Genomic DNA, 21,662 nt, shown 5'->3' with positions numbered 1-21,662 from the left:
GCAAAAACTATAACCATATTTATAACTTTGGTTGGGGTTAAGGCTTTCATGTTTCACATGTGTATTCCTTGTGACAAGGACTTTTTTACGTACCAATAATTTTAACGTCTTGACCTTGGAGTTTGACGTACATAAAAAAAATTAAAATTGGTGTTGATCTACCATACAGGGGCATTAGTGTTTCACAAACACTTCGTATTTCATGTCATATCTGTTTTCATCGGGTTGATTTTATTTTAGATAGGTCATTCAGTCAGCCTTGTGATGATGAGTGATTTATAGTAATGATAAATTTTAATGATAAAACGTTGCATGTATCTTTTTAAAAAATCCTACCTATCTTTCTGTTGTTAAATGACTGTGTCGAAAAAGGAGAAACAGACTTTTTTTAAAAATTATATTACAGATTTTGGTCGAAAAATTGCGCCAAAGGGCCCAAATGACAATGTGGTTGTAAACTCTGCATAATATCATCTTCAACCTCTCATCGAATACATTGTGTGTTTCATCTGTAATATTTTTTTCAAGTTGAAACAATGACCCAGATGTTATAAAGGGATGTTATAAAGGAGCAATGATTGGGATTAAGAAAAACTAAAATATGAAGCATGAGGAAAACGTGTTAATGTTCAACTATGTCAGGGTTCTGAACGTTTATTGTGTTAGATTTTTCAGAGAATTATCTTTAAAAAAATTAATGTATTTCTTTAAAAAAAAATGCCAGGGTGCAAAATACTTCCCTGGGACAGACCCTTTTTTTAAGTACAAAAATAACTAATTAGCTTAAACAATTTAAGACCTTATCCTCAAAACATATAGTTCCTTTTTACCTATGAAGAATCTTTTTCGTATAACTATATGGTCTTTATTTCCGAATTATTGTATGCTGTACAAAATGACTGCAATTTGTTCTTTTAATATTTCCGAATTATTTTTTTATTTGTGGTGAAATTTTAAAATAAATTTTTTAATACTTTCCTAAATATATTCAAGTTCAGGTTTTTGTGTTCGTTCATGATTGTAATGGTAAGCGACATTATATACTATCACAATGTATTTTTTTCCCAATGCCAATTGCATGTATACAATAATCGTCAATAGTATAAAAAAAATTTGTAGAAATGAACTGCTAAAGAGTCCTGTGTTTCTCTAGGTCTATATCATGATGAAAAGAATTCTGTGTTGGAGTATATTCTGACATTCCCGAATTTTTATCAATACACCTTGGAAGAACACGGTGGTTAACATTTTTCTATTCCTATCCTTTTTTTCTTCTCTGTACAACATGGGTCTAAAGAGGTGTTGTGCCCTAAGGGCCTCTGGTTTGAACAGCGAACAAAATATGAATAAATAAAAATTTTCTCAATTGAGCATGCTGTTTTATTATTATTATCAGTTTTTATTTTGCATCCCACGGAAATTTTAAAAAAAAAAAAAAAAGAAAAAAACAAACACCAGGAAAAAGTTGAAAATAGGATTAATTCATATTATTTGCAACCAGTTCAAAATATTGCTCAAGTGCTTCTTGCCAGGAAGTTGCATCACTCCACCCTTTTCGTCCAAACAAAGCATTAGAATAATTGTCAAATTCCAAAGATCCACTTCTAGTTGGAACCTTGCACTGCAGTTTGCTGAAGTTAATATCTTCTTCAGAAACGGGGTGAATGCAATCAGAGAATCCTGTAAATATCAACATACATGTATTTAAATTGCACCTAGTTTTGAAAAGGTAAAGAATTGGGACGGTTTGATATTTAATTAACAAGCACATACCCTATCCGCTTTCACTGTGTTTTAGAATTTCAACTGCATTTTTTTTTAAATTTTCATTGTGAATGTCGAGGGAAGTGACTTGATAGCATTTTTTTTACCTAATTTATGTGCATTTCTTTCACATTAAAGGCAGGGAAAAGCCCTCTTTTAGAAGAGGTTATTTTATGCATGAACTTCAAGCATTAAGTGTAGTACCCTTTTCCTCTGGCAGTATATAAAGTACATTTGGACGACCATGTGGACAAGCAGAGTGTCTGTTGTATGCTATTGGGTGATTGTTCCATTGTTCTTTTACCGCATCCAGGACGTTTTGTAGAACTGGCATAAAGCAAAATCGCAATGAATACCTGGAAACATAATTATGTAGAGCATTTACTATATAAACTCTTCTCAACATTATTATTCCGTATATGTTTAAGTCAATGAGCATAAAGAATATTATTTGCCAATTCTTACACATCATTTATCACATCTTTACGAAAGAAACCATCAGTCTCCAATTCCTTGAAAAAAGATATCCACCATTCCATTTCATGCCGGCGCATCATGCTCCACCATGCCTCAATTCTCTGTGAAAATAATGTACGTGAATTTCTTGGATATTCGATTTACTTCTGTTTGACAGTTACTTCGGATTGCTCTATTGAGACTTCGGATTTAGTTCTTTTTTTCCTTATTTTTTTTGTATATCCCACGATATTAGACAGACAATTTCCACAGGAGAAATCCATCAAAATCCTTTCTTATAAAACACACATGTACATAAGACAGGTCACTCGAAGGAGATAAAATTCTACCAGGATGCACAGTCTAAGTAATTCTAGATTGTCTTCTATCTCGACAGACTGTAGTACTACATCAAATTCCATATGGTGTGCATGGTGCTTACATCATAGGTATCCAGGTTGAATTTTTCTTTTTTTTTTTTTTTTTTTTGGTATGAAATGGACGAGTGGTTTAATGTGATATAGACTGTGTGAATTTTGTTTCTGACAATGGACATAAAGAAATGATCAAAGCTTTACAATGACGTACAACATAGTTGACCAATCACGCACCTGATTGAAAACTGATCTGGTAACTCGATAACAGTCTCTTGCCGTGGACTGATCTTGTTCTGGATTTCGATACAAACACTGAAGAGCACCCATGGTTATGTTTTCTGTTCCCGGGTCACTTTGTAGTATTCTTGGGCATCCTATTATACATGTTATATAATAATGAATTTTCATACAGAATATATGCATGATTGCAAGTACAGAAACTGAATAGAAAGTTTGTAATATTATTTGATACCTCTCAAAGCCGCTACAGTTTGGACAAAATTGCAGGCCACTATCTCTGGATCATTGTTAGAAGGCCCTACTTCAAGCCACATAATTCGTCGTGAAAACCTAGGTATTTGTAATTGGAAAAGATGATTACAGCACTGGCGAGTTTCAGACATCGCTATCAAAGAACACTTCCACAAGGTATACCTCCACCTTCACTATCATTTTAATAACGTATCATCTTGAAAAACAACCATATAACTCTCATACAAGAGGCCAATGGGCCACAATGCTTACCTGAACCACTATGGCCCTGCTATTTTTTCACCAGCAGATTTTTTCCCATATTACACTACCTGAGGATGATTCTATATAAATATGACTGACCTGGGCTTCGCTGTTTCTTGAGAAAAACTTTTAAAGGTGTTTCCTTTATACTTTATGTAAACATTTGATCGCCCATTGTGGCCCCACCTTATTCCTGGGGGTCATGATTTGAACAAATTTAAATCTACACTATCTTAAAATGCTTTCATATAATATGACTAGTCATGGCTTTGCTGTTTATGAGAAAATTATTTTCAGTGATTTCCCCCTATAGTTCTATGTAGACATTTTCATCGCACATTCTTGCCCCATGCTACCCACAGGGGAGCATGATTTAAACAAACTGGGATCTATACTCACTACCTGCGGGTGTTTACATATAAAATGACTTACAATGGCGTTCCTGTTCTTGACTAGAAGAATTTTAAATGTTTTGTTTCCTATATACTCCTATGTAAACATCTGATGGCCCATGGGGGGCCCTATCCTACCCCGTGAGTCACAATTTGAACAAACTTGAGTCTACACTAAGTCAGGAAATTTCAATGTAAGTTTCATATTTTCTGGTTCAGTTACTCTTGAGAAGATTTTTGTAAGGTGCCATGAAATTTAAACTAAGTCCTTATTATCCTTTTATTTGAACAAACTTGAATTCTCTTCACCAAAGGATTCTGGTGGGAAGTTAGCTTGAAATTGGCCCACTGGTATATAATGAAATCTATTACTGAAGTATATTTTAAGGTCAGGAAGAGAAATGAAGTGCCTGCTGTGCACAGGTCCTTGACAAAAGTCATTGAACAAGTTAATTAAATCAAAATTTGACTTACCCATCTATGCATCCATGAATAGGAAATCCAAACGGTTTTAATTTGTCATATCTGTAAGTGTGCAAATAATTGATTTTAAACAAAAGATATTCTTGATTTCTTGAGCATTTCTTCATTTAAAACTCATTCTATTTATAAACTGAAAAAGTGACATTACAATGGTTGTGAGCTTTCTTTGAATGAAATATGTGGAGATAACAAACAGTATTCGAGCTCAATATATTTAAATTAGAATGAAGGGATGACAGAAAATGAAAGGTCAAGGAATCCCTTAGTTGAGAGAAATAACATATAGGGGTGGGGGTTGGGGGATGGAATGGGCGATGATCATTTTGCAAAAGTTGACTGGAGTTGAGGGCAACATTGATTATGTTAGTCTCCAAGGGATGAAAAATTTTCCCCGACGCGGAAGGAGATTTGGAATTTAATCTTTTCGATATTAATCAGTTTTACATGACCTGACATATCATCTTACCCATCAACATGCAATATATAATTTGGACCCTGTGAATAATATATTTTTCGTTTGATGCGACGGCGTCTTCGAAAATCAACACCGAGTGGGTCAATTCGTCTCATAATTTCCATTACTTTATCTCTGAAATAAGATAAAATTTTAAAGTGGACTTGATTGCATAAAAATATTTAACTATGCATAATGTGGCAACTGTTAAAGGCATTATAGAAAACTTAAGGGGACGACTAGTTGATTCTGAAAGGGCCCGGTGGCAATTCTTTTTCGAGTCAGATTATTTACATGTATTTTCATGCCAAACCGAAACTCTAGCCGAGGACATATCGCCAGTCTAGGACAGAAAATTTATTTTCAACATTTTGGAGGAAAAATATTTATTTCCACAATCTGCAAGCCCCTCCCCTTAATAAAAAAAAAATGGGGGTTCACTAAATGATGAACGTTTGTACACCGTTTTACATCAATGCCAACTTTAAATGACTAAAACATAGTTATTTATAAGTTCTATAATACAATCATACAATAAAGTCAGAAAAGACGTCATAACTCGAGTCTAAATGATTCTTCTTGTATTGATGTTTAAGAGGGAAGCTAGAAAACAAGTTTAAACTTTTTGAAGTAAAGTTTTGCTTCTTGACTAATTGACTAAAATATAAATGCTATAAAATCATTATGACTTTACAAAAAAATAATGTACCTGCGAACTGGTATATTTAGATGTCTGAGCTTGTCTGTCATATGTCTATAGCCAACTGTCGGTGGCGAAGATTGTAGCATGTCCTGTAAATTGAAATGCAAGTAGATATAATCAATGTGATATTCAAACTATATTTTTAAAAAATTAAATTATATATATATATATATATATATATATATATATATATATATATATATATATATATATATATATATATATATATATATATATATATATATATATATATAATTCATTTTTTTATTCTAACATTAAAAAATACATGGTACATTTCTTTTGAAAATTGTTCCATTGCTTTACTTTTTCTGTGCTTAAGGAATAACTGTCTTATTTTTTGGATTCATGATGTGATCAATCGAGTGGCTTGGGCAATAATTTGCAAAAAGCGCCCAAGGCGTTTATGCATAAAATTATCACGCAAGCCAATCGATTGATCATCGTCATGAATCCAAAAAATCTGACAGTTATTCCTTATATTTACATGCTCCTGATTCTGCAAATTCCCGTGCTATTAGCCCCGCTTCTGTCTCTATTTGTCCCGCCCCGCACGTGATTTTTTTTTAACCGCGCCTATCGATGAACCAGTAGATTTATGTAGAAATAAAGTATTTTTACAATTCGTAATTTTATCTCGGACAAAGACATTGGAAATGTAAATATAATTTCTTATACTTCAATTTTCAGTCTGATCAAACAAAGTAAATGAATTCATGGATATAAAAAAAGGATAGTATGATCATAAAATTATTTGACTCAAATACAAATGCAAAACATATCTATAATGACATACTGTCTGAATTGCTGACAAAAAAGGAAATACAAACTCCACGTACTGATATCGTGGAGCTTTGTCATGTGATGATGCCGATGTTCTAAAATATATGTGAAATGTCCAAAAATCGGGGTGTCATTTGCAACTGCAATAGATGTATTCAAAACAAAATTCACTTCTTCTTAAAAACTTTTACAATTTATTAGTTATTTCAGGTACTGTAATTCATATCCGGAAACTAACTACGTTTTGTTTCTATATCTTATGCATGCCCATCTTGTGGAGCAGTTCATGCAACAACTTTTTATAAAATCATAAATTAATGAATATTCGATGAAAAAGAAAACAAATTAAAACTTAATAACAACCATTAAGACAAAGTATAAAGCGAATTTCAAAAACCTTTATTCATGACTTCTATGTTTGTTATCAATAAAGAATTATTTCATCGAGGCAATGAAAAAAGAAATAACGCCTCAATTCCTAACACAACTACAAAAAGATGGGCCGCTCCTACGATAATAGATGGGAGACAATCCATGAAAACTGCATGTATCGTAAAAAGTATGGGATATTGCCATTAAAGTTGCATAATGAGTCAAAACGATGTTTTTCTTTTAAGAAAATTGTATCACAAAACAAAAGATTTCTGTGAAATATGAATATAGCGAAGTTTTGACAACTCAACTCCACTGTAAAGCAAGAAAAAAAACTGCAAAATATAAGTGCCGGAAAAACAAATGTTGTATCTATCGCTTTGTTTTTATCGTCAATGTCAACAAGGTCACGCGTCCTTTATTTTTAGCGTGAAACTTGTAAACAACATTGAATTCGGGCAAGCAGAAGTACACTGTAAGGAATAAGTTATGATCATCTTTTTTGAAGATTGTATCAAAATTCTCAGTCATCCGACATTTATATCTATGGAATATTGAAACCATGGTAAATTCTTCAACTTTTCAGCGCATGCGTACAATAAAGAGGAAGACATGAAGCAATATTTTTGTGATGGGTTATACCAAGATTTTTTTTACTCTTATTTTTCTCCATTAAATTAGATTTTTTAGGTTCTGAAACCTGTAATTTTCTGAAACCTAATATTTTCAAGAACTGAACAAAATTTGCATGTGTCACGCAAAAATTCTACTGTTGTCAATTTTCCCGTTTGTCCGTCACACTGTCACTTTAAATAAAATATATCGTATGATATTAATCCAATATTTTAGGTAAATGTATCATAAAAAAAATTCTTAATAATTTATGGGAACATTATACATGTAAATGAAAAATACCTTTATTTTACGTTCCAGTTTTGCATCACTGTACCCTGTTGATCCTCGCCTTGGTGGATAATCACACCGTAGCAAACGCTTCCCCACCGCGTTAGAGCTTTGAACATAATGCATAATGACATTAGTAAAACGAATAAATCATTAAAGAAAATGTTTAAGCATACATTATTGTACATGGAGATTCTTAAAATATTATTATTCATATGTACGAATCGAATTTATGCAGGTATGTGTACACATTTAAGGCAAATTCTGCAATTTTTTTTTTTTTTTTTTTTTTTTTTTTTTTGTTATTTTGGGTTTGGTGTGTAGATCTAAATTACACATATCTGTTATGTAGCCATATTTCACGAAGCGCAGACATGTATGCTACATATATATACGTGCAAGTCATGCGATTTACATATATATTCATGCTGATGTCTCTTCTTAATTTCTATGCTTGAGTATGTACACCCTCATTCCATTCAATGGGTGATTTTGTTTAAATTATGTTTGTTTATCATGTTTATTATTACTGTTATTTATTTATTTATTTTTGGCAAGCATTGTTGTCATTGTGTATTCATATACATGCATCATTATAGACTTGTTAATGTTGAACCTTTAAGTGTCTTTGAAATATTTTGTAGGTTCTACAATCACTATAATTATAATTGTTGTATATATTACAGGGAAAGAATTTTCTAAGTTGTAAGAAATTGTTACCAATTCCTTTTGCATTAATTATACAATAAAATATGTTCAAATCAAAATTATATGGAGATAACAAACAATGTTCAAGCTCAAACCAATTTCAGCAACAAAAAAAATAATTACTATTATTATTATAAATAAATAACAGCAGATGTAAGTTACATAGAGAATATCATTTACCTCAAATGTATATTATGCTCCTTGATCATCACCAATGAAATTTCTTTGTGGCTCATATTTTTGGCGGCGTATTCTAGTAACAAACTATCTGCATACGTGAAAAAAAAAAGAAACACGATACAAATATTTAATCATTTGCTGAAATTTTTTTTGTATAATATTGTACTAAGTTTAGTCTCACGAACATTAATGCAAATGCATTAAAATCATTGGTAACTTCACAATTTTTGTAAAAGGATTATTTTTACTTACTTGTATCGGTCATTATTTCTTCATACAATGCGGTGCACTTTTGACGTAAACAGAATCTAGCTCCAGACTAATTAAGTGTGAAATTCACTTCCTTTGCTATATTATCGAAGAACTGATAGAACATTATCTCTTTCAAGTCACCTGTTTTATTTCATATCCCACGAAAGAATTTTAATGTTTTTCGCAGGTGAACTTTGTCAGTGTAAGAATTGTACATGTACATATTGCATTACTAGTTGAGTTGTAACTTGTCAACAAAAATTGACAAAAGCGCTGTACAAAATGACAATATTTCTATTCAAAAGTGGCGGCCGCTGTCGGCCATCGTAATTTTGCGCCTTTGTTGACTTTAAACAGGCATTTGATACTGTATGGCGGAATGGGCTTTGGACCAAGTTACATTTTCATGGTATAAATGGTAAATGTTTTCAATATATTCAAAATATGTACAAAGGTGTTAAATCTATGGTGAAAATAAATGGCATGTCCACAGAATTTTTTAGTTGTAATGTACGAGTAAGACAGGGAGAAAATCTTTCACCTTTTTAGCTCACCTGAGCCGAAGGCTCAAGTGAGCTTTTCTGATCGAAATTTGTCCGTTGTCTGTCGTCGTTGTCGTCGTTGTCGTCGGCGGCGTTATTGTTGTCGTTGTAAACTTTTCACAATTTCAACTTCTTCTCCAAAACTACTGGCCAATTTCAACCAAACTTGGCACAGAGTATCCGTGGGTGAAGGCGATTCAAGTTTGTTCAAATGAGGGGCCACGCCCTTTTCAAGGGGAGATAATAAAGAATTACTGAAAAATTAATAGCATCTTAAAAATCTTCTTCTCAAGAACCAGAGGGCCAGGAAAGATAAAATTCATGTGGAAGCATCCTCAGGTACTGTAGATTCAAATTTGTCCAAATCATGACCCCCGGGGGTAGGGCGGGGCCACAATGGAGGATCAAAGTTTTACATAGTAATATATAGGAAAAATCTTTAAAAATCTTCTTCTCAAGAACAGCAAAAGCCAGTTTGAGTCATATTTGTATGGAAGCATCTTCAAATAGTGCAAATTCAAGTTTGTTCAAATCATGACCCCCGGGTGTAGGGCGGGGCCACAATGGAGGATCAAAGTTTTACATAGAAATATATGGGAAAAACCTTCAAAAATCTTCTTCTCAAGAACAGAAAAGCCATGATGAGTCATATTTATATGGAAGCATCCTCAGGTAGTGCAAGTTCAATTTTATTCAAATCATGACCCCTGGGGGTAGGGCGGGGCCACAATGGAGGATCAAAGTTTTACATAGAAAATATATAGGAAAAACTTTTAAAAGTCTTCTTCTCAAGAACAGCAAAGCCATGATAAGTCATATTTATATGGAAGCATCCTCAGGTAGTGTAGATTCTATTTTTGACCCCCGGGAGTAGGGCGGGGCCACAATGGAGGATCAAAGTTTTACATAGAAATATATAGGAAAAACCTTTAAAAATCTTCTTCTCAAGAACAGAAAAACCATGATGAGTCATATTTATATGGAAGCATCCTCAGGTAGTGTAGATTCTATTTTGTTCAAATCATGACCCCGGGGATAGAGTGGGGCCACAATGGAGGATCAAAGTCTTAAATAGAAATATATAGGAAAATATCTTCTGAAGAACTGCAAAGCCATGATTAGTCATTTTGAAATGGAAGCATCCTCAGGTATTGTAGATTCAAGTTTGTTCAAATCATGACCCCTAGGATAGGGAGGAGCCACAATGCGGGATCAAAAATTTTGCATAAGAACATATAGAAAAACTATTTCTTCTCAAGAAAAGAAAAGCTATGTTTAGTCATATTGATATGGAGGCATCCTCAGGTAGTGTAGATTCAAGTTTGTTCAAATCATGACCCCTGGGATAGGGAGGAGCCACAATGGGGGATCAAATTTTTACAAAGGAATATATGGGAAATTTTTTTTTTTAAATCTTCTCAAGTACAACAAAGCCATTTGTTATATTGACAAGCCCCCCCCCCCTCCCGGTAATCTTTTCAATACTGAACTGATTTGTGCTTTTGCTAAGCCAATGTGCTCAGGTGAGCGATGTGGCCCATGGGCCTCTTGTTTATTTTCAATGTATATTAATGATCTTGAAGATTTTTTACTAAACAAGAATATTGCAGGCTTATACAAAGTATTTCAAGAACCATTGAGAACGAATTACTAATGTATTATGAATTGTTGATTCTCTTTTATGCGGATGACACTGTTATTATGGCTGAATCAGCCGATGAATTACAACATGCAATCAATAAATTTCAGACATATTGTTTACAATGGAAGTTGAAAGTGAATGTCGAAAAAACGAAGATTCTAGTATTTTCAAAGGGTCCTATGTTAAAAAGAAAACTTAGTTATTGAAAATACTAGAGAGTTTAAATAGGCGTTGTTTTTTCACGCACAGGTTCCTTTTGTAAAACAAAAAACACTTATATGAACAAGCACAAAAAGCGATGTATGGCATTATAAGAAAAATTAGACAATTCCAACTACCAGTGGACTGTCAATTTGACCTTTTTGATAGAGTTGTAGTTCCGGTCTTACTACCGGTATATGGCTCTGAAATATGGGGCTATGAAAACCTTGATATTATTGAGCGTTTGCACTTGAAGTTTATAAAGTATGTATTTAATTTGAAAAGTTCCACGCCATCGTACATCGTCTATGGTGAAACAGGTCGTTTTCCTCTGTATATTTCGGTATATTGTAGAATGATTTCATACTGGGCAAAGCTTTTTTCAGGCCCGCCAAATAAATTGTAAATGTTTTATACAAACATATGTTTAAACTGTACTGTGATGGAAAATTAACAAACCCATGGTTAGATTGTAAACAGAAAATATGTAATATGTGTGATTTGTCAAATGTATGGTACGAACAGGGTGTCAATATGAATTATAAATGGATAACTGCTACTGTAAAACAAATATTACAAGAACAATTATTCAAAAGTGGTCTTGTGACGTAAATAATTCTTCAAAAGGACAGATTTACAGAATTTTGTATGGTATGGTATACCACTGTGTGATGGAATCTGTACATTTTGTAATAATAATCAAACTGCTGATGAATTTCATTATATCTTAGAATGTAAAACTTTAGCTAATGTAAGAAAAAATTACCTGGGCAATTATTATTCCCACAGACCTAATGTTATTAAATTCATGGAACTAAAGTCAACCAAAAACGAAAAATGCTGAAAAAACTATGTATGTTTATTTTAAAAATTTATGATGTTCTCCTTGATATATTTTCCCCTCTCTTATTTATTTATTTTCTTTTTCAATCATTTGTCATGTTTTTTTGTTTTGTATATGTACCTCTGACCAGATTGTATATAATGTATATAATTATGTTATTAATGAACCCCATGTACCAATATTTTGGTTTGGGTGAATAAATTGAACTTGAACTTGCACTGTCTTATGCCTTCAAAATAGCATAAACATTCATGATAAAAAAAAAACAAAGAAAGATAATATAGAAGGGAAATTTTAAAATATGAATTTGGATCTATTATAAATTTGGAAAGGTTTTGAGGACTGTTTATCGGATAAAAGAAATAATAAACAAAAATGTAAGCAAAACATATGTGTGTGGGTCTTTCCGGAATTGATAATACGAATTCACTGTAAAGTTAACACTATATATATATTATTATAACAGTAACTTATAACAGTCCGAAGAGTCGTATCACGTCGAGTTGACAGTCGCGGATCATCAGATCAAACGAGACGCGAAGCGTCGAGTTTGATCTGATGATCCGCGCCTGTCAAAGAGACGTGATACGGCTCTTCGGATCAAGTTACTGTTATAATAATAAATTTATTATATACCCCTTACAACTAACAAGATATAGTTTTAAAAACTTCTGAGATCAATTATTTAATATTTTTCCATTAAACAAAGCATTCTGTCAAGGGACTTTTTGATGCGCAAGAAAAATAACGTCATGTTTCTGTGTACTAAGTCATCAATTTCAGAGAGGGCTGATATGGATTCAGAAAACCATAGTGTGGTGATCCGGAAAGTCGGATCACACCGTCACGTGATTGTACAAAATCTACAGTAAAATTGAGTGATACACTGTTGGGTATATAATAAATGGAGAGAATGTTCTTGTTTGTCACAATCAGGAATTTGATCTAGTTCACGTTCATCCTGGTGAAGTTATTTATTTTGTTAATGCCATTAGGGCGGAATGACTTCAATCTGTGCATCCAGAACTTTTCCTTGCTTTGTCTCTGAGCGTCTGTCCATCTTGGATTATGGTCAATAACCACTACTGTCATGTCCTCCCATTTGTGACCTTCGGGGTGGAAAGGTTCGTCGATTTTCTTGATCTTGATGGTCGAGCGGTGATTATTGATTTTTCTGCGGAGATCTCCTGTTTCACCCACATACTGCTTTTGACAAACTTTGCAGCTGATGAGATATTATTCTCTTTAGAGAAGTGGACAGGCTTTCGCCTACATCCACTTCTCTTCGCAAGCTTCATGTTTTGATTCTGGAAAACGTAAATCTCGAAGCGGTGACGGTCTACACTTCAACTGATATTTTACTAAAATACGTCTGAATGTACGTAATAGACGTGTTATATTAACAATTTTAACATAAATACACACAATTATCACAAGAAAACTGACCTTTAGGTATTGTTAATCCATTTTCACAAGTTCTCCATCCCGGATTTAAACTAATGTTTATCTACCACAGCTTATTAGAAAAAATTGAAAATTTTAAGTCGGATAATTTGGAAAAATTGGTGAAGACGTATTTTAATGTTCAAAAAAAGTTTTTGACAATTCACTTTTGATTTAGCATATTATTCAAAATTAATATTATTACCTATACTTATTTTTACTATTTAAATACAATCTAGATGTAAATTTGAGCTTAAAAAATACTTCATTACTTCCTCACTGACAATACTAAAAAATATTTTCTTTTATTTTTAAACGATATTAACTCTACCTCTCCCGAGAACTGAAAAAAAGATTTAGAATAAAGATCAAAAGAATTTGAACAAAACTTGAGGAAATACTGTCTCGTTAATTTAAACAGAGTAGACGATTTCTCTTGTTTCATTATTATTTTGTAAAAATAGTTTCCATTTTTATCCGAATTAGAGATTTTTGAATACTTCAAGAGTTACTTGCACATAATTTAAATCCGGGATGGAGAACTTGTGAAATTGGATTAACAATACTTAAAGGTCAGTTTTCTTGTGACAATTGTGTGTATTTATGTTAAAATTGTTAATATAACACGTCTATTACGTACATTCAGACGTATTTTAGACGAAATGTCAGTTGAAGTGTAGACCGTCACCGCTTCGAGATTTACACGTTTTCCAGAATCAAAACATGAAGGCTTGCGAAGAGAAGTGGATGTAGGCGAAAGCTTGTCCACTTCTCTAAAGAGAATAATGAGATATACGCAGTTATCTGTTTGACAGGACAAGTTCCCTAATATTCTGTAGCTGCGGCCTGATACCGGGCTGTTAAAACTGTCTGTGTCAGAGCTGTGCTTACAGAGAAGACATTTTCTGTCAGAACAAGTTTTAAAACCCCCGTTGGGTAATGGGTTGTCTAATCTGGTTCTTACTACCATATCCTTCAAGTTCCTTGGGCGCCTATAGGCCGCCAATGGAGGTTTCTTAAAGACCTCAGCCGTTCTTTTGTTTGAGTAAAGAATTGGGAGGTTCTTTTTAAGAACATCGTTGAGTTCCTTAAGGACAGGATGGTATGTGGTTACTGTTGTGTATTCACTCGAATAAATGAGATTTATAACACAGCTCCATGCGGTTACAAACTATTTATTACGGAAGTACCTGAGTAACATTTAAAACCAAAAGGTACAAGTCTACAGAATTCCGGAATACTACATTCCTCCCCCTTTAAATGTGATGGACACATAGTTCATACTTCAATGATTAATAAAAAAAAAATCAAATTTTGACTAGTAGAAGGAATATCAATATTAATGGACATCTGCATATTGACTTAATACATTCATGACTAGACTTTGACTAGACTTGTGAACAATCTAAATTCACATTTCAAGAAGAATAAAAAAAAGGTGAACATTTTTTTTTGCACTACTTGGTTACATGTAACATAAAAAATCACAAAACATAACAGTTTTTAATAATCAAACACTGCATGCATATAAAAAAAAATTGTCAGTCTATTATTACTACTGGTAACGTTTTGGCAGAACATTTCGAGTGGTGCGGGTTGGATAGCGTTTTTCGGACACGGAAGTTGCTGCGGGTGCATATGTCGGTATAGGGGTCAGTTCTGGTGATTGTTTCTTGGTAGGGTCTGATGTTTTGGCCGCCAATGTATCATCATGTATCAATGTATCTGCAGAGTTGGTGAAATCTGCAGATCTTATCTGGTCTGTACGACGCCGCCATGTTGTCCCTGGTGTAATTTCCACTTTGTACGAAAGAGGTCCTGTTTTTGAGTCTATTTTCCCTGACACCCATTTCTCATTATTGCTGCGATAGTCACGCACAGCAACCTTGTCACCGGTATTGAACTGTCGAACGGGTTCGGATGTGCGGTAATGCATGCTCTCTTGTTTAGCTTCCACTGTGTTGCGAACATTCGGCTTCAGTCGTGTGAGTCTTGTACATAGTTCACGTCCTAAGAAAAGCTTAGCCGGTGTTTCCCCTGTTGTTGAATGCGGCGAACTTCTGTATGTGAGTAGGAAGTTGGCAAGACGATTAGTGATGGAAGTTTCTTCCACTTTCGAAGCACGCATTGACTGTTTCAGCGTCTGGACTAGTCTCTCTGCTAGCCCATTTGTTCTCGGATGATACGGAGCTGACGTAGTATGACGAATTCCGTTGTACTTCATGAAGTCTTGGAAGGTTTCTGAGACAAACTGCGGTCCGTTGTCCGAGACTAGTTGATCTGGTAGACCGTTCCTTGAAAATATCCTACGCAGTACATCCACTGTGCGGTCTGCAGTTGTTGTCGACATCTGGACAACTTCGGGCCATTTTGAGAATGCATCGACTACGACGAAAAACATGTTTCCTTGGAACGGGCCGGCGAAGTCTACGTGTATCCTTTGCCATGCACGTTGGGGCCATTCCCACGGATGAACAGGTGCTTCTGGTGGCATGGGTCGGTTTTCCTGGCAATCCTTGCAGCGTTTCACCAGTGTTTCTAAGTCTTTGTCGATACCTGGCCACCATACCAAACTTCGAGCCACAGTTTTCATCTTGACAATCCCCGGGTGTCCTTCATGAAGTTCCTCTAGGACACGCGAACGAAGGTCCTGGGGAATGATAACACGAATTCCCCATAGTAAGCATCCCTGATAAATTGAGATCGAGCCACAGTTTTCATCTTGACAATCCCCGGGTGTCCTTCATGAAGTTCCTCTAGGACACGCGAACGAAGGTCCTGGGGAATGATAACACGAATTCCCCATAGTAAGCATCCCTGATAAATTGAGATCTCATTTCTGCGAGAAAAGTATGCTTTCAGTTCTTCACTTAGGTTATTTGCAGATGCTGGCCATCCTGAAGCTGTCATGTCATATACCACTTTCAGAGTGGTGTCTTTTACGGTTCCTCTCTGAACTTCTTTACTACTAACAGGTAGGCTTTCAAGTTGCTGAATCATATACAGTTCAGTTACATCATAAGCCTCTTCATTGGATCCTTCGCCTTCTGTTGGAACAGGAAGTCTTGATAAGGCATCAGCGTTGCTGTGTTTCTTTGTGTTTTTGTATTGAATATCGTATTGGAATCCTGATAGAAAAATCGCTTATCTCTGTAGTCTAGCTGCTGTAGTCACAGGTAGTCCTTTCTCGGGATGAAAAATAGATACTAGAGGTTGATGATCAGTCACTAAGGTGAACTTTCTCCCATACAAGTATGCGTGAAATTTCTTCACCCCCACACTAATCCTAGCGCTTCCTTATCAATTTGTGCATACTTCCTCTCTGTTTGACTAAGTGATCTAGATGCAAAAGCAATCGGCTTTTCAGAACCATCCGGCATCACGTGAGACAGCACAGCTCCCAGTCCATAGGGAGAAGCATCTGTTGCCAGTGTTACGGGCTTCTGGGGATCATGTTGCACGAGCACTTGGTCTGACGTCACAAGTTTCTTGATCTTCTCAAATGCTGCTCTGCATGATTTTGACCATACAAATTTGGAATTATCCTTCAGAAGGTCATATAAGGGCGCTGAGTGAGTAGACAAGTTCTCCATGAATCGTCCATAGTAGTTTACGAGTCCTAAGAAAGCTCTGAGTTCAGACACATTCTTTGGTTCTGGAGCATTTAGCACAGCTTCGATTTTCTTTGATGTTTTGTGGAGTCCTTCTGCATCTATCACATGGCCACAAAATTCAATTTTGTCTTTTAGGAACTCACTCTTGTCAACATTTGCTTTTAACCCGTAACGGTCAAGTCGCTTCAAGACTTGTTCTAAGTTTTTCAGGTCTTCTTCAGGTGTTCTCCCAGTAATGATCATATCATCCATGTTGCAGTGTACTCCCTCAAGTCCTTAAAGAACTGTGTCCATGGCTCTCTGCCATATCGCTGGTGCCGAGGCTATTCCGAACACAAGCCTGTTGTACTGAAATAGACCACGGTGAGTATTTATCGTGAGATAATGTCTGTCCTCTTCTCTCACCATCATTTGAAGATAAGCATTCTTCAAGTCCAGTTTTGTAAACTGTCGACCTCCCCCAGACTTGCAAATATGTCTTCGATCTTGGGTAGAGGATACTGGTCTATGTCCAAGACGGGATTCACTGTGACTTTGAAGTCACCGCAAATTCTCACAGTTCCATCCTTTTTTGGTATTGAAACAATGGGAGTAGCCCATTCACTGTGTTCTACCTTACTGAGAATTCCAGTCTTGATAAGACGGTCCAGTTCCTGATCAACTTTGGAGCGCAACGAATACGGTACCACACGAGCTTTGCAAAACTTGGGCGTCGCCGACTCCTCTACTTTTATTCTGGCTGATATGTCCCTTAGCCTGCCCAGGTCATCAGTGAACACGTTTTTGTACTTCTCAATTACTTCGCTTACGCCTTGTTTTCTAGTTTCTAATGTCTTGATTTCTGCCCAGTTTAGTCTGAGGTTCTTTAGCCACTCTCGACCAAATAAAGGTGGTCCCCCTTTGTCGACCACATACAAGTTTAACTGCTGTTGCTGATCATCCATCCGTTGACTGAACATACACCTAGTGGGGTGATATTTTCTCCTGAGTATGTTCTTAGGTTTATGTCGGTGTCTATCAACCTTACATTGGAAAAATTTTGCTGATAAGTTTTCCGGTTGATTACTGAAATCGCTGATCCTGTGTCCAGTTCCATGGGAAATTCTTGACCATTCACGTGGGGCTTTATCCATATTGCATCCTTTAGTCCTCCCATAGCATAGCATAGTGAAAACATTGGTTCGAAATCATCCGATACTTCCACTTCATGAACATGTTTACTCTTTGTATGTAGTGGTTTCATGGTGGCTGGTTTGGAACGGCATGCTCGTTGTATATGCCCCTTTTTCCCACACTGTCGACATGTTTCATGGATAAATTTGCAGTCATCTGAGGTATGGTTTCCGTTACATCTGTAGCACCTCTGGACTACCGTAGTTTGCTTTTGTTGAATTCTTTTCTTACCCTTGGGTACACTTAGTTTGTTGACACCGGACGTGATGGAAAGGTGTTTCCTTTGAATCTCCAGGGCGTCATTAGTCGCCGTCTCCATCGCAATGGCTATCTCGAGCGCAGTTTGGTAAGTGAGGTTTTTCTCCGAGAGAAGTTTCTTTTGAATATGTTCATTTTTCAATCCACAAACAAATCTGTCCCGTAGTGTGTCATTAAGGACGTCTTTAAATTCACAGAATTCACTCAGTTTACGAAGAGCTGCAATGTACTCACGGACGCTCTCACCCTCCTGCTGGTCCCGCTTGTGAAATCTAAACCTTTCTACTATAACCAACGGTTTTGGAGAATAGTGGTCCTTCAGTGCTTTCGTAAGTTGCTTGTACGTCCTAGCCTTGGGTAATTCAGGCGCTGTTAAGTCTCTTAACAATGCGTATGTTTTGGGGCCCACGAGGCTCAGTAGCGCGGGAACTTTTTTGTTGTCGTCCACTGCGTTTGCTGTGAAGAAATTGTCCAGCCTTTCTTCGAAGGTTGTCCATGTTTCGATTGCCGGATCGAACACATCGACTCTTCCTATACGTCCAGTGGCCATCCTCGTCGCCAGATATGTTGTGTATTCACTCGAATAAATGAGATTTATAACACAGCTCCATGCGGTTACAAACTATTTATTACGGAAGTACCTGAGTAACATTTAAAACCAAAAGGTACAAGTCTACAGAATTCCGGAATACTACAGTTACCAGTGGAACCCTGCTGCTACTGTTTTTTTTTCTTGTATTGTAAAAGGTTTTGTCTGTCGCGTCCTGCCATCTCATCAATTATAGCAGTTTGTACGGTAGAGGCTTTTAGCCTCTCTTGCATAAGTGGGGCTTTAGAAGATTGCTCTCTTCCTGGTATGAAGCAGAGGATGAACAGATGCGGCGGATTCTGGTAGCTAGACCCTTAAGCACACCGTTGAATGTGTGTAGAGGATGACAGCATGTCGGCATGAGATACAGGTGGGAATCAGTGGGTTTCGTGGGTAGACTGAACTCAATTTTGCCATCAATCAGGGTAGATGTAGTGTCCAAGAATACGTTTTTGGAATCGGATATTTCTACAGTAAATTTAATCGAATGATGGAAAGAGTTAGCAAAGGAAACTAATTCCTCGAGTCTGTTGCGGCATTCCACCCACTTCATCTCTATATCGTCAATTAAACGCAACCAGCTAAAGGGCCTAAACGGTGCCTGAAGTAAAAGTTGCGTTCAAGCCTGTCCATAAAGATGTTGGCATATGATGTGGCCATTTTAGTGCCCATAGCTGTGTCATTGACTTGCAGATAATGTTCTCCATTAAACATGAAATTGTTATACTTGAGAACATGTTCAAGGAGCTTGACGAGGGACTCGGTAGAAGGAATTTGTATAGATCTTCTGTCCCAGACTTCTTTACAGGCCTCAATACCCTCATCGTGCGGGATGTTTGTGTACAGCGATGTAACATCCATAGTCACAAGGAAGGTATGATCTGAGTTCAAGATCAGTGGAGGGCGTTTTGTTTATATAGTTTATGGTGTCCTTGAGATTGGATGGCAAGTTTTCTACATGCGGACGGAGATGTAAATCAATATACTCAGAAATTTTCTTCTTCGATAATTGGATTAATTCCGGAATTTTATACATATGTGATTTGTTTGATGACAATGGATTTTTTAGATCACTAAACCATTTTTCCAATATTATTGACAAATCTAATTGGCTAGGTAGGTACACAATTCATATATCGGCCACTAAGAGTATTCGAAAAGTTCACAAATTTTCAAATTCAAGTAATATAAATAAACAAAATGTCATGAATTTCAACTTCCCTACAGGATATTTTAACATACAGTATCTGGAAAATCAAGTAACTTTTTCTACAAGAATTTTATTGAAAAAAGTTTTATAGACCATGTTTTCAAGCAATATTATCTAAAGATTTTGGAATATATGAGGAGTCGAATGGTAGAAATATTTATGAATGTAAGATTAAATTAAAGATATGAAAGATAAACACATAGCAGAATTCAGCTACAACTTATTGAATAATGTATTATGTAACAATGCCTATGTGAGTAAGTGAAAAAAAAGATACATCATGTACACGTATGTGTCTACATTGTAACAAAATAGAAAATGTGAAACACCAAATTTTTGAATGTGAATATGGAATACTATAAGCAGCTTTTTTATCATTTAAAATTCAATGGAAACATATTGTTGTTGGTTTTTTCCATGAAAAAAATGATAAAACTAAATCTCTAAACTTACTCATTACTTATGTAGCATATAGAATATATAAACATAAAATGTTATGTAGTTTAGACTCTTTCCGTGAAACTGAATACAACATATACAATCATGTAAAAAAAATCAGTTTGCTACTATTCTTCAGTACTACGATATCTAAATGTAAACATTAAGCGTAAGATAAGATTTTTGAAAATCTTTCTAAAATAATGTAATACAAAATTATTTATTCTTATATACATTACTACTGAGAAGAGACCCGTCTTCCAGGAGTGCTTCCAGTAGTGGGGGGGGGGGAGGGGAGGGGGCAAATAGACTGTATACGTATTGTGGCTCCCTCTATTGACAGCTACTTAAAGCTATGATTCATAACTTAATTCATGATGTATACTATATTAATATATTTTAAAAAATACTTGTATTCAGGGATTTTTTTTTAACTTGAAACATCTTGCATGACGTCATAGGACAAAATTATTATTGTTTAAAAGGAGCTTAGTCAGGGCCCCATCCCTGGCAGTTGCTTTATTTTTTTTCTTGATGTTAGTATTTATATGTTGTTATAGATTAGGATCTGGGAAATAAATTGGGGAAAAAATTATGCTGGTTCTTGACTATTTTATTGTAGCTGAACAATTACGTGTACTAGATGACATTTTGTATGTACATGTATCTGATTTTTCACCTTTATCTGACTGCCATTGTAAAATCTCCCTTAAACTGCTATCATCTTTTGAAAGAGAATGTACAAGTAAGCACATGCAAGAGATGCCAAGATAATACAAATGGGACAACCTAGCTATAAAAAACTTCAAAAATGCTTTCTTCCATCCAACAGTCCAAAATGATATTAAACTTTTTCTAGATAAAACCATTGAATATAATGAACAAGTAAAATGAAGCCACTAATGACATCCATAATATATTTAATAAAGGAGCAAAACTATCTCTACAACGAAAATCACACTATAAAACTACAAGCAATAAAAAATGGTTTGATTCTGACCTTACAAAAAAGCGTAAACACGTATTTGAAAAAGCAACACTATTATCCAGATTTCCTAATAACCCCTACTTAAGAGACCCATTCTTTAAACTAAATAAGGAATATGCTAAACTACGGAAAAATAAAAA

General features: G+C 35.3%; 3 protein-coding genes across 4 annotated transcripts; all 3 read right to left on the bottom strand.

The window, feature by feature from the left end:
- Positions 1-1,432: 1,432 nt before the first annotated feature.
- On the bottom strand, positions 1,433-8,906 carry LOC133206035 (uncharacterized). 2 transcript variants are annotated; one of them, XM_061341941.1, is made up of 10 exons: positions 8,581-8,906; positions 8,329-8,416; positions 7,453-7,549; positions 5,371-5,453; positions 4,674-4,796; positions 4,199-4,249; positions 2,832-3,167; positions 2,230-2,342; positions 1,969-2,120; positions 1,433-1,680 (listed from the first exon to the last, which is right to left on the bottom strand). In XM_061341941.1, exons 1-7 carry the CDS (start codon positions 8,591-8,593, stop codon positions 3,059-3,061), a joined length of 564 nt encoding a protein of 187 aa, XP_061197925.1. In that variant the 5' UTR covers positions 8,594-8,906; the 3' UTR covers positions 1,433-1,680; positions 1,969-2,120; positions 2,230-2,342; positions 2,832-3,058. The 2 variants fall into 2 exon arrangements, with proteins under 2 accessions (XP_061197925.1, XP_061197926.1); XM_061341942.1 differs by lacking the exon at positions 4,199-4,249.
- Positions 8,907-14,807: 5,901 nt separating this feature from the next.
- Positions 14,808-15,845, bottom strand: LOC133204906 (uncharacterized protein K02A2.6-like). The gene has a single exon (XM_061340649.1). It carries the CDS (start codon positions 15,843-15,845, stop codon positions 14,808-14,810), a length of 1,038 nt encoding a protein of 345 aa, XP_061196633.1.
- Positions 15,846-17,294: 1,449 nt separating this feature from the next.
- Positions 17,295-18,847, bottom strand: LOC133204905 (uncharacterized protein K02A2.6-like). Its single transcript, XM_061340648.1, has 2 exons — positions 17,933-18,847; positions 17,295-17,888 (listed from the first exon to the last, which is right to left on the bottom strand). The coding sequence occupies exons 1-2, from the start codon at positions 18,845-18,847 to the stop codon at positions 17,295-17,297; spliced, it is 1,509 nt and encodes a 502-aa protein (XP_061196632.1).
- Positions 18,848-21,662: the final 2,815 nt, after the last annotated feature.

This window comes from Saccostrea echinata, unplaced genomic scaffold (assembly GCF_033153115.1).
Source record: "Saccostrea echinata isolate AGI-Se365-2 ecotype Australia unplaced genomic scaffold, CSIRO_AGI_Sech_v1 ptg000054l, whole genome shotgun sequence".
Taxonomy (NCBI): domain Eukaryota; kingdom Metazoa; phylum Mollusca; class Bivalvia; order Ostreida; family Ostreidae; genus Saccostrea; species Saccostrea echinata.
This window is presented reverse-complemented; position numbering and strand designations above follow the sequence as displayed.

Excerpts from the sequence above, each read along its gene's own strand:
- LOC133204905 (XM_061340648.1), bottom strand. The coding sequence starts at position 18,847 with ATGGCCACTGGACGTATAGGAAGAGTCGATGTGTTCGATCCGGCAATC. Across the intron at positions 17,889-17,932 it reads ACACAGGATCAGCGATTTCA|GTTGATAGACACCGACATAA; the intron begins GTAATCAACCGG and ends TTCCAATGTAAG.
- LOC133204906 (XM_061340649.1), bottom strand. The coding sequence starts at position 15,845 with ATGAAAACTGTGGCTCGAAGTTTGGTATGGTGGCCAGGTATCGACAAA.
- LOC133206035 (XM_061341941.1), bottom strand. Across the intron at positions 5,454-7,452 it reads AACTGGAACGTAAAATAAAG|GACATGCTACAATCTTCGCC; the intron begins GTATTTTTCATT and ends TTCAATTTACAG. Across the intron at positions 4,250-4,673 it reads TATATATTGCATGTTGATGG|ATATGACAAATTAAAACCGT; the intron begins GTAAGATGATAT and ends GCACACTTACAG.